Source organism: Orbicella faveolata, unplaced genomic scaffold, assembly GCF_042242905.1.
Source record: "Orbicella faveolata isolate gen_17 unplaced genomic scaffold, um_ofav_v1 contig_14, whole genome shotgun sequence".
Classification (NCBI taxonomy): Eukaryota; Metazoa; Cnidaria; class Anthozoa; order Scleractinia; family Merulinidae; genus Orbicella; species Orbicella faveolata.
The window spans coordinates 14,675,800-14,691,725 of NW_028301541.1; the positions used below are offsets into that span (position 1 = coordinate 14,675,800).

At 37.5% G+C, this 15,926-nt stretch overlaps 1 protein-coding gene and 1 long non-coding RNA gene across 2 annotated transcripts in view; both read right to left on the reverse strand.

Moving 5' to 3' along the window:
- Positions 1-15,926, reverse strand: part of LOC149114133 (uncharacterized) — a 477,513-nt gene that overhangs the window by 284,772 nt on the left and 176,815 nt on the right. The gene's annotated exons all lie outside the window — the stretch shown is intronic.
- LOC110061726 (uncharacterized) lies at positions 3,873-5,256 on the reverse strand. Its single transcript, XM_020768572.2, has 2 exons — positions 5,079-5,256; positions 3,873-4,565 (listed from the first exon to the last, which is right to left on the reverse strand). The coding sequence occupies exons 1-2, from the start codon at positions 5,128-5,130 to the stop codon at positions 4,192-4,194; spliced, it is 426 nt and encodes a 141-aa protein (XP_020624231.2). The 5' UTR covers positions 5,131-5,256; the 3' UTR covers positions 3,873-4,191.

A 15,926-nucleotide genomic window follows, 5' to 3' on the forward strand; every position in this document is an offset into this window, starting at 1 on the left:
CACAACGGTATAACAGAAGAAAATTAAAAAATAGGTGGCTTTTTTTTCCTTTCTTTATTCTGTGACCCTAAGTTTAGCAAATTTTGAAATTTGCAGCCGGAATACCTGGAAACAATTTCGAGATAATAAGATATAATATGTAGGAGATAAAATATTTAGGAGCCTCGATTAGTATTACAAGCCGTTTGCTTATTAAACGATAAATGTCAGGAAAAGTCGCAAAGTTCGATCATCATTACATGTATATTGCTTCAGTATGGTTCTGAATCTATTACGTATCTTTGAATTCCTCGTGGCCATTCAACATGCAACCCACCCATGCAGTTAGGTCAGTCGCCTTATACCCGGAGCAACAGTGGTATAAATGAGGAAATTAAAAAATACGTGGCTTTTATTTCCCTTTTTTCAGCTTTTTTTATTCTGTGACCCTAAATTTACCAAATTTGGAGAGGCTTTGTGGAGCACTTGAAAACGATTGCGAGCTAATGACATATAATATTTAAAAGTTTTATTGAGCATTTTAAGATTTGAAAGAATTTCGCAGAGTCAATCATGCTTTTCCGCCAGCCTGGAGTGGGGGAGGGGGTACTCCCAGAAAAGTTGGATGGGGGTGTGCGGCCCACTTCCCAGAAACCCTTACCCTATTTATGACCAAAATCTGCGATTTTTGCTACCCTATTTATGACCTGGCCAAAAATTCCACACGCTATTTATGACCGTTATGGCTGGCACAGTTGCCCTAATATAAGTTATGAAGGGCTTTTGTTGACGGTCTCAGTATTGATAAAAAAGTAGCTTCTTCTGTGAAACATACCCAATTCAAGACTAGAGTGCTAAAACCGTACCCTTTTTAAGACCAAAACGGCCAAAATCGATACCCTATTTATGACCAAAACGGCTGAAAAACCCTACCCTTTTTGGCCGCACATACCTATATAGCCCATATAAGGAAGTCCCCCCCCCGGTTTCGCCAGCCTTTGAACCTTGTTCAACTCAATCACAAACTTTGTCAATGCCTCTTATCAATTTTATCATTTCCTGCAACACATTTCACTGTTTAAATCCTGTTATAAAAGACTAAGAAAAGACAGAGCTCCAGAACTGAATGTAGCTAAACCAAGCTTCAAGACTGAACATCAGATGTGGTTTGACTGATCGCCTTCCTTAGTGAAAAATCCTGAACATGCTGAAACCTCAGCGGAAAGTGTGGTTCGCCATTTCCCTTTTTGAGAATTGCCTTCTCGCGTGTGGTTTCCTGGAGGTCACTAGGCTGCTAAAGAGTTTATATACTTACAAATAAGTTGTAAGAAGATTTAAAATTGCTTGAGCACGTGTAATAAAAAAATGAAGAAAATGATAAAAACAACATTTTTCACTGCATTCTGTGAATTATTGAATTATTTTCTCGCAGCATTTAATGTAAGAGGCTTAAAGCAAGATTTACAAGAAGCTTTTTCTCACAATCGAGTAATACACGTATTAGATGTCAGCTTCAACATTGACACGTTTTCTCGGCTGAATACAGTCGCAAATATTACGTAATAACCGTTTATCTAAGACAGCGTCTACACTGGAGTAATTTGAAAACGCAGCTTTGTTTTTAAAGTTAGGCCTACCGTCCACACTAATCCGTCACGAAAATTTTCGAAAACGCTCTCCAAACCGGAGGAATTTGAAAACGCCAGCTTTTCGTATTCGTATGGAAGGAAAACATTTTGAAGACGGAGCTTTTCGAAAACGATGACGTCACGATAATCATGTGATTTTCCTGACCGAGTTTTCCTCAAACACAAATCCAAAATGACCGGTGATTGTTGCGTTTTTAAATTCCTCCGGCGTGGTGTGGACGGAAAACATTTGATGCGTTTTCAGAGTGAAACCTTTGTTTTCAAATTTCTCCGGCGTAGTGAGGACGGAAAACATTTGATGCGTTTTCAGAGTGAAACCTTTGTTTTCAAATTTCTCCGGTGAAGCGTGGACGGAAAACATTTGATGCGTTTTCAGAGTGAAGCCTCTGTTTTCAAATTCCTTCGACGTAGTGTGGACAGGGCCTAAGTTGAATCGACTTCAATCCACAAGAATTCCTGATCATTGAGGACAGCATTCTTCCACTCGGCAATTTACATGAAAGGGGCTCTTGTAGTCAAAGATCTCATCTTTTGGGGTATCTCTTAGCAATTCTCGGAGAAAAAGCACTGAGTTGTTAACGGCTAATAAGTGTAATTGCATGGCCTTGTTTTAAATTGCGCAAACATCGATTCAGCAAACACAGATGAAAAGTCCATCACATTTAATAAAAAAAAACTATTCACTAAGTATTTCCCCGTCAAAGATTGTTTGCTGTTTGAGTATTCTTTCCTATGACATACATCAAAGCTTTTAATGCAGGAAACGACAAAAAATACCTGACTATGCAAACCCAAGATAACTGACTTTTCTAAACAGTAACACGGTTGTCATATATTCATGAACACGAGGCGAAGCATTTCCGTCAGATGTTGAAAACAAAGGTCCGTGTTCAAACAATGAAGAAAAGGTCGGTCATCTCTGTTTAAAAATTACGCCAAATGCAAAGGGAAATTGGGCAAACAGTCTCAAAAGGATTGTAGCATTGGTTCCGGTTCCTTCAGATGAAGCTGATTAAACAGTCTTGAAAGTCACCTGGCACAAAGCATATTTTTGAAGCTTCCAAACATTGACTGATTCTTTCAAATGTAAGCGTCCTTGTAAAAAAAATAAACAGAACTCAGGCATTGATTACAAGACTAAAACCAAAAGATACATTTGTGTAGGGAATTAACAATTCCATTACGTACAACGTTCGAGGACTCACCTCCCTAACGTTTGTTTAACGAACTTGAAAATGTGGGTGATGAATCGTATTTTTGAAAAACGTCTTCCTTCTGGAAAAAAAAAGAAAAAAAAAAAAAAAAAAAAAGCGAAGGTCGGAGGTGCAAAAGACTGAAAAGTCTACATTTAAAGCTGGCGGCTTGAATGACGGCCTGTTAAGCTTATTAAAGAAAAGGAACTTTACATAGGCATTTTCAAGTGCCAAGTGTTCCAACAATTTGTGAAACTATAAATCAGGGCCGTTTAAAAATAAAAGTAGACAATTACAAAAAAATCCTTTAACCGCTCAATCAAAGTTCAGTATTTCATACAGCATTTAAGACCGACCAGACAAGGTTCTTTTGAAGGACAGCGTTTTTTTATTTTATTTTTTTTTATTTTTTTATTTTTTTTTCCTCACATTTGTGTTAGGTCAGTTTCAATCATAATAACACATACCGGACAATTTTGATTTCACAGACGAAAATTCTCGAACAATTTTTCCGCGAAATGATGAGATCATCGGATATTAACAGGGCAATTATTTTTCCCTTATCTCTTTAGTTTTTGCAAATTCCTGAGGAACTACAGTAATTTAAGAGGTCACTGTCTCGTGCTCACACGTTCTTAAGCAGGAAATAGTTGAGACGCTTAGAGATTCCGACAAAAGTGCGTTGGCTAGTTATGAAAGAATGATTTAATTTCTTCGTGAGTTTATAGGAGTTGTCTGCTGCGTGCGAGCGATAAATAACTAGTTTTGCCTCACTTGTAAGAACCTATTTTGTTTTCTTTACGCGTAGAAAGGTCAGGATATTTTGGTAATGAATACCCTCTCTTGCGAAAACACGTCTAACTATATAAACAGAGAAACCAATATCTTGCATCTCGATCTTAAAAACGCCCACTTTTACAACTCGTTCAAAAATGGTTCTATATTTAAAATATTGAAGGCCCGATTCCAAAACTTCTACGATCAGTATACGATTAAAGTCATAATGTCATCTCTGCCCACTTACTATATAATGACAAACTCAACGAAAGGGTTTGCAATCAATACGTTTGAACACTTTTAATACTTGAAATTTTAACTACGGACGATATACGTTATACTCGATATAAGTTAGAATGAATTCTATGTTCTTTCGGCTTTGAGTTAAGGCATCTCAAAGATAAACCACCATTAGATCCTTAAAATGATTCATAACTTCGAATTTATACAACTCGGCTCCGCGCAGTGATTTTGCGCGGATTCTATAATATTTACAAACACTTTACAGACTAGCATAAATAGGTAAAACTTTGTTCGCTTTTGTCCATGATCAACTTAGCTGTCTTAAAAGATCAGCTGCGTTCTACACATTGTCACAACTCTGTGGAACATAAACTTGAACTTCGTAGTTCGCTGAAGTCAAACGATGATACATCTAACTCGAGTGAATGCGATTTGGGCGCTCTGATCATCTTCGTCTTCGCAGAGTCTTTCTTGATAGTTATTAAACCACCACTTAATGATCTTTTGTAACCGTGGGTTGGATTATTCGTTGACTGTCGAAGTTCAGAGTCAGATGCCGTTGAAATTAGAGTTTCTTCCGCTTGTGTCTCCGTAAGAGAACCTCTTCGTATCAAGTTTTCTAGATGTGGTCTTTGCTCTGTTCCTTGGGAAAGTTTCCTTCGATTCCGGGCGCTAAATCCCATGTCTTCCAGGATGTCGTATTTCTCAAATCCTCCGCAAAGAGCTGTATCATACATGAACAGAACATAATACAGTGAGCTTTAGCTTTACAGGACAATTAAAGAGAAATTTAAAAACTTCGACCGTCGAAAATCTTTTGATGACATAACTTGCAATACCAGAAGACATCTAAACCATACGCCGAATTTTCATTTACTAAAACAAAAGTTGACGATTATGGTAACGTCTTGTAATCTGGCTTAATCTTTGCCTCAACTGTTGTAGCCTAATTGAAGCTTTGGTCTCCTCTCTTTGTAGAGAGCCTAACGAAGGGTTTAACAATGGTAACTGGGAAGTCTTGTCTGAGCTGCTTTTGCTCTCAAACGGAAATTATGGTCTTTTTGCTGGTTGTAGTTTATCTCGCATTTAGTAACGGTCCTAGGACGGTATTCTTGTTAAACACTTTACACCTCTAACAGAAACGAAACCATTTCCCATCGATTGGAAATTGTACAAAGACGATAAACACCGCCACTGATACCGAGTGAATGAATATGTATTTCAAGTCATACCGTACCTGATAAGCGATAGGCAATGTCGTGCCAGTTTCCAGGTTTCTCTGCTTTCATGTTTTTTTAGCCAGTTGAAGGGCAAGCAGCGAAACAAGAAGGAGCGTACTGATCAATGTGTTTCACAACGAGCCAAAGTAATCAGGCAGTCTCGATTTAGCTGTGATCGCTTTAAGGGCAGATGTCTATCTGATGTGTTTGTCTTTTGCGAGACGCTATTTATACACCTTTCAGGCACAGTACAACTGATGGCCTGTCGACGAATCGAATTTGTGGGAACTTGACCTCTAACATGCTTTCCTGTTTGAGTTGGCAGACATCATTTCGGCTCTTATGCTATTTTAAGACAGGAACCTTTGTCTTATGTTACACGTGCTTATTACCGACGCAAACTCAACGTACATTTACGAACGACGATTCTTTTTCTTCCGTGCCTCTGTGCGATCCTCGCCCCATCCCACTGTCGCATTTAAAGCCTTAGTCAGCTATTATCGTTATATCAGCCGTTTATAAAATTCCTCCTTGAAGGTTTTCTTGACGAATCTATTGACATATTTCTAAAAATTTCGCGGCTATAAGATATCTCTGCATACCATCTATAGATCTATTCCTGCACTAGTGCTTAACTAATTAAAAATTTCCTTTTACAGCTGTAGATCTCGCATCTAGGGGGTCTTTGCTCCAGTGAAAATGCAGCTTCTTAGGAGCTCGTGAACAAAGCAAATAATCTTTCCGGCCTTAGCCATTGCTTACATGACAGAGAAACTGAGCGTGGAACTTTGAAAATTTGGCAATGCGAAATCTCTTCAAAAATGGATTTTATCTTGGTTTAGGATGAAAGGACTTCCTGCAAAACAGCAGCAAAACTGGGTGATTTAAACATCACATTCCTCGCAAGAGAAAAACATAACCGCAAAATAACACAAGGGGGCCAAGTGGCGATAGAGAAAATTGTCCAATGCTCAAATAAACTCGCTCATTATCAAGGCATAATATGATTGAATCAGCCGCCATTTTCACAGACAAAAATAGAATCTATGGGAAGATTCCTGCACGTGATAGTATTCTCAAAGACATTTCCAAAAGGAAATCAAACTGAAAAACACACAAAAAAAATTACGAATATCTCTACAGTTAAGCTTTAGTGTTAAGAAAACGGAAATTTTAATTTTCTATAGTGCCTTTTTACCCGGACACATTAAAATTGTTATCAGGCTGTTTTTCACGGCATTATACGTTGTGAAACAGCTTGTGGTTACTAACATATGGACAATTTGTGTATCTGTCATCCTGTTATAATTCTGATTAAAGTTAAAACCACTCGCTGATTTATAGCTTGAAGGGTCCTTGAAGGAAATGAAGGACATATTTATGAAACAGATATTCTTTCACATTGTCCTTTTTAGTTAACCGACAAATTTACTGTCCTTACTGACCCACGTACGTAAGGGATTTTTTCTATGGTTTTCATTTATGTTATCTGGTGCCTTTGCTGTTAGGTTACCAGATTGTCAAATATAAACTATTCATTCGTAACATTCTTGTTGAAAGAAAAGAGTTTTATAATTAAGACAAACAGGGGCGCATTGTCGCGCATATGCGGGCTAAAAGCACGAGGAATGTTTACATGGAGCTTAGCTAGTCACCTTTTAAGCGTGCCTGTCTGGTTTTGAGACAGGTAAATAATATTTTCCACGAGCGAATAATTGGCTTATATGCTGGCACGACGGCCTTGTCATCGAGGTTAAAATGGTAATTCTCCTTAACGATTACTTTATATCTCTTTTAGTTGTGAGACTTTCATTTTATACTGAAGACGATTTCCAAAGCCACTTGACGATTTTGTCGGCTATCCTATACCCAGTGAAATGATCTCGAACTTGAGAGTTGCTTGCTCATGGTGGACCAAGCCGGCGAAGCTTTATGCATCTCTGAGTAAATCTTTTGGGATCACTCTTGTTAATCAGAAAGTCGCCGTTGTGGCGGTGCAATGATTGAAATAGCAAGACAATTTCAAAATAAAGTGAAGGACAACAATAACGTGTGCCGTAGAAACAAATAAACAAGGGAAGTGTGGCAAGTCTAGAAGCTACTGTGGTCAGACAGTGTCCTGTGTAGTTTTTGGTTATTTCGTCTGGCAAGTTTTAAAAACAAAATCAAAGAAATATTGTAAGGTTCCCCTGCAGGTTAGACAGGGTCAAAGTCAAAAGTAAGTTGGATTATTCCCAAACTGATTTTACTGCATTATTATTATTATTTTTTTTAATCAAAGGTTCAAGTTCAAAATTGGAAGACAATCTAGTTTCATTTGCTTGGCAAAGCAAGCACATTACTCCAAAGTACAATGACAACTTTTACTTCAGTGGTTTTATACAAGAGCTTGATCCTCGATCAGACTTAAAAGCTAGAACCAAATCATTGTGCAGCATAATCTATACATGAAAGTACTGCTCAATGGCTGTTGTACTGCTGAATGATCGCACTCAAGGTTTTCAACCAGATTAAAAGCTACAATCATCCCTTATACAGCGGCGTAATAGATAATGCCACATTATCAAAGTACAGCTCAATTCGTTTTATTTCGATTCAGAGTCATACTGGTTTCAAACATAGCTGTATAAACTGACTAGTTGCACTTTGTACAACCGATACGAAACTACACCAAATGAGTGCAAAATGTACCGCCAATCATAATTTAAATTATTAAGATCTAAGGCAGTCTGTTAGCATTCGAGGCCTTCTGCAATAATTAAACAGCATTGGGTTTTAAATCGGTTCGACGAAGAGCTCAAAGGGAAGAAAACGAGAAGTAGGAATGTACGGAGTATGTTACACGAGGCTCGCATCCCCAGAGACCGCTCTCTTCCACACCCCTTCCCCCACCCCACCCCGACCCCTTCCCACAGGCAAGGTACAAAGGTTAAATCTGCTTTACACAAAATGTTTATTAGATTAAAAAAAGCTAGAGTTGGGAAAAAAATTATCTTTATTCGATTAAGAATTTTCACTATAACAGCCTTAAAAGTATGACCCTGAACTAAATAGACTTTGTTTGCAGCTTGTTTTTTTTTCTAGTTGTTTCGAATACAGGCCTCCCCCTCTCTTGATTGACGAGAGGTCACCGTTAGCTTTCGGAGAATAGATTTAGATTTCTTGTTGTTTTTGTAGTTTCCCTAGACTATAGTTACTACTTGCCGATTGTTATTTGGTGATCGCTTTCGGCGTCGTTTAGGGTAAAATTTAGTGTGTCGCCCGTTTTCCGTTTTCCTTTAGTTAGTGGTAAGACTTGAGGGTTACGTGAAAATATGTCTAAGGGCCGCCTCGCGCATTAGCGGGACAGAACGTGCTTCAAGGTGTTATTGATTAGTGAATTCTTGCAACTTTTTATAGACAATATTTAGTCCCACTTTGGAAGAATCACTTCTCCTTATCAATAATTACATCATGTTTTCGTTCTTTCAGAATATTGTCCTTAATAAAGGACTGAAGCAACTCTTTTGTCTAGCACTTTCCAAAAAACCACTGAATTCTAAAAATTTTTTTATCATAACTGTTTAAGACATTTTTTCATCGATACTTAGAACGCCTACTTAGCAATACTCTACATAAACACTCAAGAAAAATGTTACAGGATGGATTAAGATAAACCACGCGTTGAATAAACAGTGACACGAGGAAACTAGGCCAAAAAAGCTTCGTAGTTGTTTTCTTGTTTGTGTTTACGATATTGTGACGTCAAGGAGAGGTTATCAGCTAAACCAAACCATAAGAGGAAACACGTCGTTCTATTCACCGTTATGAAGAGGCGACGAGACTGTTTTAAAACGTTTTATAGATATGCTTCCGGTTCTGTTTCCCCGTTTCTGAATTTTGTATGCTTCCGACGGAATACTCTTAAGCAAAACTAATGGATTTTTAGATATTTTAATGTCCGCGCTCTGCGGATGTGGTAGATGGGAATTTGTACATGATCACCACCCAAGATTCCACCAGCTTTTATTTCTGAGTCATTTTATCTCCTAAAAGTTAGTGTGTTCCCTTGACAAATTTAAGTTGCTTGGCTCTTAGGCTGTTAGTAGCAAGTTTGATGATAACGTTTTGAAGACTGGCTTTTCTTAGCATCTCCCGTAATGCTGAATATTTTTCGATTCTAGGCATATTTTTAATTTTCCGCCGACATTGTTGTCGAGTCTGTGTTGTCGTTTCACTCCTAAAGCGTTAATTACGAACCATAGGCCTTAATTCAGTAAATTTATCAAATAAGTCGTTTTCTTTTATTTGTACATCAACCGTTCATCATTTTATGATCATAAATCGTGAATTTATTTACATTTCGCCCTTTAATGATATGGTTACGGTCCTCGACTGTTGGCAATGTCAGATTATAACTCCGGAGAGCGACGCTTTTCTTTCATGCTTATCTTATTTGCTGCAGACTAAATTTATAGTACTCTTATCATAATAATTGAATTAACTGTCTCATCTCGTTATAACAGCAACTAGCAGGATAAATTTAGTGTAGTCTTGACCGAAACGTTTCTTGTCTCCCATATAAACCCTACGAAGAATGAGACGGTACCTTGGGAGGTCTGGGACTAGCTGTGTCAGAAAGTCTTCGTTGTGATCTGTCATAGTTCCCGAAAGAGACCATTGATGTCCCAGACCCCTCGCTTCCCAATTTGGTGCAGCTGAGAAATAACCTCTTCAACCATCACAAAGTAGGAACATTGTTACCTCGTTGGATGGTAGCCATGTTGCAAACGTTCAAAGTAACACAACATACAATATGATTAGCAGTTATACGGGGGACGCCATCTCAACATTATAAAATTAAAGCATGGATTTGGCGCAACTTTCATTGGCCAGACCTTTGATATAATGCTGCTAACATGATAAAGTGCTTTTTCCTGTGATAACGTTAACAAGCTTTGGTTGCACTGCTTTGTTTACCTTCAGAAAACGTGACTAGCTCGCTTTTAAATAATGAATCGGCTTACATTCACAAACACCTGCCTAGCTTACTTTTAAACTGGGAAGACTGAATTTTTCAAGATGACTGCTGTTTCTTGAAGGAAAATTTAACTTCCTTGTTATATTCGGCGACCTTGTAAACTACGTACGCCGTTTGAAAACACTTTGCTTTTTATATACTTCGCGCAAGTGGATGATGATCCAAGATAATTGCATCGAGCGCAATAAATCCGCATGTATGTGGATTAAACGTAATGTAATGACCGTATTTTCTGTATTTCCAAGCGTGTTTACTTAATAGACCAGACGTACTGCCTAATTTGAACGACGCTGCGAAAAGCAACGGAACAAACTTCAAGTCTTAACAGCTAGTTATTTAGATGAACTTGATGGAAAGAAGCCAAGATCTTATTCCAACTAGAAAGTTTTGACACAAAAACCTTATCCAAGTCTGCGTTCTATGCGACTCAAGTTTCAGCTATCTAAAGTTTTGAGAAAACCTCATGCAATAGTACATCGCCGGTAACCCAATGTGCGCAGGTCAAGAACGGAAAGAAGATATAGATCTCCAGTAAGAAAGTTACGTTTCACTTTTATTTATACGCTCTAAAAGAAAGAGCACTTATTAAGAAATTAAAGTTATGCCATGTCTTAGTAAACATATTTATAATTAAACTTTTCATCTTGGATATTTTCTCTCTTTAATTAAGAGGGTCTCAACATATTTACACTAATATATCCCTCAGAATGCCAAATACAACTGAGCATAATCCCATTGAATTAATATGGAAGTGCGTTCGAGATCAAGTCTCTAGATGTTTGTCGCGTAGAAGGCCAATTATAATTTGGCACTCGCTCATTTTCCTTGAGTTCTCGCTTACATGTATACCAATTTCGTTTAAAGTTTCATGTAAACGAAATCAGTGTGAAAAGTTGGGACAGATACAGTCAGTCTTATAAGTCATACGATCCTCGAATGAGATATTTCACCAACTATAAGTCAGTAAAAACAGCCCTGCAGACTGGTGGAGGAGCAAGGAAAATTCCAGGAGCTGGGCGTAAGCTATCTTCGTCTTGATCTTGCTGTGTTTAAAGTATTAATTATGACTAAAACTGCAACATCCGGTTGGTCGCCAGATTAAAAACTGATCTTGTCTAAGAAGGCAGTTATTGAGAAGTTTTTTCCTGTTTGTTTTCATGAGGAGCAGCAGGATGTAAAATTACAAGTAGGTTTCATTTACATGCATCTTACATTTAAGGAAATTTAAGAAAACTTGACCATAAAACTTCAACTGCTGAAATGGCTAATGATCACTTTCCTTACAACCCAATTCACTTCTACCTATATGGAATGAATGATGCTGAATTAAATTTCAAAATTTCGACATAACTCATAAAGGTTTACCGAGAGAATAGAAACGTCCTAGTTTAAGCTTCAGAAAAAGGTAAATATAACAGTCTACCTTGGGAATGAACAGTACGTAAAAGATCTTCCTGTGTGAACAGTACAAGGATCTTTCTGGAAGTCAAATTCTTAAGATTCCAAACTCTTATTTATTTTTATTTAGTAGCTACCCAGTTAAATATCAAACCCTAGGCTTGAAGATTTTATAACGTTTCTGTACGTTTTTATGAACGTTGTTAAGGTTTTCATGCGCTAAGAATTATGGGTAAATGTACCAGTCGCCATCTTTTTTCCAACGGAGGATTGGCTCAGCTGAAAACCAAGGAAGCCAAACAAGTAAAGTTATTTGTAAGAAACTGAATACTGTTCAAATTGCACTCCCCCGAGGAACCTCTATCGCTGAACCTTAATTTACCCACGCACAATTCGTTGAAAACTGATTACAGAAAGATATAACTAAAGATTTCTGAAAATTAGCGCTCAAAGTTTTATGAAGTGCCACGCCCCATAAACTTTCGAATAAACACTTGAGAAATAGAAGATAAACCCCCTTCGTGAAATAAGCGCTCTTTCTCACTCCTTCACCGAAATGACAAGCTGAGAGAGAGATTGGTTTAAGCATTTTAAAACTAGTAATTAACAGAAGACGCTTCGTTCATTGGGCTAAATCCCCCCGATGTTTCGCTGACTCATCGGTTTACACAACTATTTAATTATTGAGGGGATTGATTGACTAGAGAATCCTTCCGAAGGTCCTATTGACTGCATTCAACGGCTCACTATGATCTAACGGAGATGCCTGTCTTTTCTTTCAAGGACTAGAATTGCTAAGTGTTTCTCTTTTCACAATTGCACAGTTTCGTCATATTATGTCGCTGTTAAGTGTACTTTTCAGGGCAAGTCACAAATAAACAGAAATAAAATGTCATGAAATGTATTTTTGTCTAGGGCATGGGCTTTGTCACGTGTTTTTGAAAACTTCTGACTAGCATCACGTTTATATGGTGTTCCTTCACCCGGAGAAATGTCTGTATCCGTCAAGGAGTTTCGGATCAGAAGAGAGAACTCTTTATGGATAAGAGTTTTTTCTTTTTTTTTTTTTTTTTAATTATCTTCTTTAGACTCCCACATCATTTGTAATCCAATCAGAAAGGCAATCCACGGTTCAAAGGCCAAACCAGATACGTACAACCATGGGCTGCAGTTTGTTTTCATCCTGAATACATCTTATTTATTTTCCCTCTCATCCAGGTCTGAAAACACCTTCCTAACGAGAACAAGTTAACATATAAATGTTATTGCACTTAATGTTGCATGTCACCCACTTTTGTGTCATATGAGGAACTTATATAGTCTCTCTTTCAAAGGTGCCGTTCCCAGTCTTCTTTTTTTATGTACCTGAAAATAACTCTCTTTAAGAAATGTTATCTAATCCCCAGTATGGAGGTTAAGGTGACCATTCCGTATAACAGACTTAAAAGTGTGACTTTGAACTGAATAGACTTTGTTTACGGTTTGTCTTTTTCTAGCAGTTTCGAATACAGGCCTCCCACTCTCTCGATTGACGAGAGGTCACTGTCAGTTTTCGGAGGTTAGATTCAGTTTTCCAGTTATTTTTGTTGTTTCCCGGTACCGTGGTTTCTACTTGCGCGAATTGCCGATTGTTGTTTGGTAATCGGCGTCTTTTAGGGTAAAGTTAAATGTGTCGCTCCTTTTCCGTTTTCCTTTAGTAAAGGATAAAAAGAAAGGGCGACGTGAAAAAATGTCCAAAGACCGCCTTAAGACAGAACGTGCCTCGGTCTTACTGATTAATGAATTCGTGCAATTTTTTATAGTATTTAGACCCAATTTAAAAGAATCACTTCTCCTTATCTTTTCTTATTTTTCTTATCTTTTCTTTCCTTATTTTTTCTTATCAATAACTGCATAGCATTTTCGTGTTTTTAGAATGTTGTCCTTAATAAAGGAATGAACCAACTCTTTTGTCAAGCACTTTCTAAGCATCACTGAATTCTAAAGTAATTTTTATCACAGCTGTTTGAAACATTTTGTCATCGACACTTAGAACACGTTCTTAGCCATACTCTACATAAACACTCAAGATAAATCTTATAAGATGGATTAAGATAAACCACGGGTTTATAATAAACACTGACACGAGGAAAACCAGGCAAAAAAAAAAAAAAAAAAAAACCTTCGTACGTGTTCTCTTGTTTGTGTTTACGATACTGTGATGTCAAGTAAGGTTATCAGCTAAACCAAACCAGAAGAGGAAAGACGTCATTCAATTCACCATTGTATGGAAAGGCGACGAGACTTATTTTAAACATTCCATAGATATGCTTCCGCGGTTCTGTTTCCCTGTTTCTGAGTTTTAAATAACTCTGACGGAATACTTATACAAAACTAATGAATTTTTAGTTGTATTAATGTCCATACATGGCGGAAGTGGTAGATAGAAATTCTTCCTTGGTCCCAACCCAAGATTTCACTAGCCTGCATCCCCGAGACATTTTGTGTTGTTCTAAAAGCTAGTATATTCCTTAGACAATTAAGACTATTTGGCTCCGAGGTTTTCAGTAGCAAGTTTCATGTCCTATGTGTCGATGATAAACTTTTTAAGACTGGCCTTTTTAACATCTTTCGTAATGGTGAATATTTTTCCCAACGCATATTTTTAATTTTCCAGCGACAGAGCCGAGCCTGGGCGCTTTCGCTGCTGAAAAATTAATAACAAACCATAGGGCTTAGTTCAACAAACTTATCAAAGGAGTCATCTTTCTTATTTGTTCATGAGGCGTAATTTTATGACCATGCATCGTGAATTTATTTACTTTTCGTTATTTTATGATATAGTTATGGTCCTGGACTGTTGGAGATATGTCAAATTATAACCCCAGAGAGCGACGCTTTTCTTTCGCGCTTATCTTACTTGCTACAGATTATGTTCATAGCACTCTTATTCTATTAAGTGAATTAGTTGTCTCTCGTCTCATTATAACAGCAAGTAGCGGAACAAATTAAGTGCAATTTGGACCAAAACTTTTCTAATCTTCTATGTGAGCCCTATGATAAATGTGACGGTAAATTGGGAGGTCTCCGACTAGTTGTGTCAGGAAGTCTTCGTAACCGGTAAGAGATAATTGGTCCCGGACGCCGCGCTGCTAAGTTTCGTCCAGCTAAGAAATAAACCTTCTCATTACAAAGTAAGAATATTGTAACCTCGTTGGATGGTAGCCATGTCGCAAACTTTCAAAGTAAACAACACACAATATGATTAGCAGTTATACGGGGGACGCCATCTCAACAAAATAAAATTATGCAAGCATGGATTTGGCGCAACTTTCATTGGCTAGACCTTTTAATTCTGCTAATATGATAATGTGCTTTTTCTTGTGATAAGGCTAATAAGCTTTGGTTCCACTGATTTGTTTACATTCACAAACACGTGCTTAGATCACTTTTAGTTCTGGAAGGCTGAATTTTTCAAGAGGACTGCAGTTTCTTGCGTAAAACTTCCTTATTATATCCAGCAACTTTTTAAACTACTTACGCCGTTTGCAAACACTTGCTTTTTATAGCATTTTATGTACTAGCACTGGCGGCTGACGATCCAAAATAATAGGATTGATTGTAACAAAGCCGTGTGTATGCGAATTAAGAGAAAGGGACTGACAGTTTATGATTGTATTTTCTGGATTAACAAGTAAATCGATGGACCAGACGTAGCCCAATTTGAACGGCGCCACAAAACTCTACGTAACAAACTTAAAGGCTTTGCAATGATTTAGACGAACTTGATGGAAGTAAGCCAAGACCGTATTCAAAATAGAAGTTTATCCATAAACTTATCCATGTAAAACTTATCCATGTCTGCGTTCTAAACAACTCGAGTTTCAGTCATCTCATGTTTTGAGAAGAATTCATACAATAATACATCAAATCTTTCCTAGATTGCACAGCTCGAGAACGGAAAAATATATGTATCTCAGGTGAGAAACTTGTGTTTCACTTTTATTTGTACGCTCTAAAAGAAAGAACGCTTTTTAAGAGAAGTGACACCATGAGATAGAAAGAATATTTATATAATCAAACCTTTGATCTTAGATGTTTTCTCCTGATGTTTTCCTTCTTCTAATTAAGAGGGTCTCGACTTATTTTAAGCGCAAACATCGTTTTGAATACACTACAACCGAGCAGAATTTCATTCAGTTAATATGGAAGTGCGTCCGAGGTCAAGTTTCTTTATGTTTTTCGTGAGGAAGGTCAATTACAATTTGGCATTCACTCATTTCCCTTAGGTTTTCAGTCGGTTAGACCCATTTCGTTTCAAGTTTCATGCAAACGAAATGTGATAAGTTGGGACAGATACAGTCAGTCTGTATAAGCCATACGATTCTCGAATGAGATAATTCAGCACTTCTAAGTCAGTAAAAAACAGCCCTGAGGATTGTTGGAGGAGCAAGGAGAATTCAAGGAA

What these genes read in the sequence shown, in the direction of transcription:
- LOC110061726 (XM_020768572.2), bottom strand. Translation starts at nt 5,130, where the DNA reads ATGAAAGCAGAGAAACCTGGAAACTGGCACGACATTGCCTATCGCTTA. An exon ending in CATTGCCTATCGCTTATCAG is followed by an intron (nt 4,566 to 5,078) that starts GTACGGTATGAC and finishes TGTATGATACAG; the next exon opens with CTCTTTGCGGAGGATTTGAG.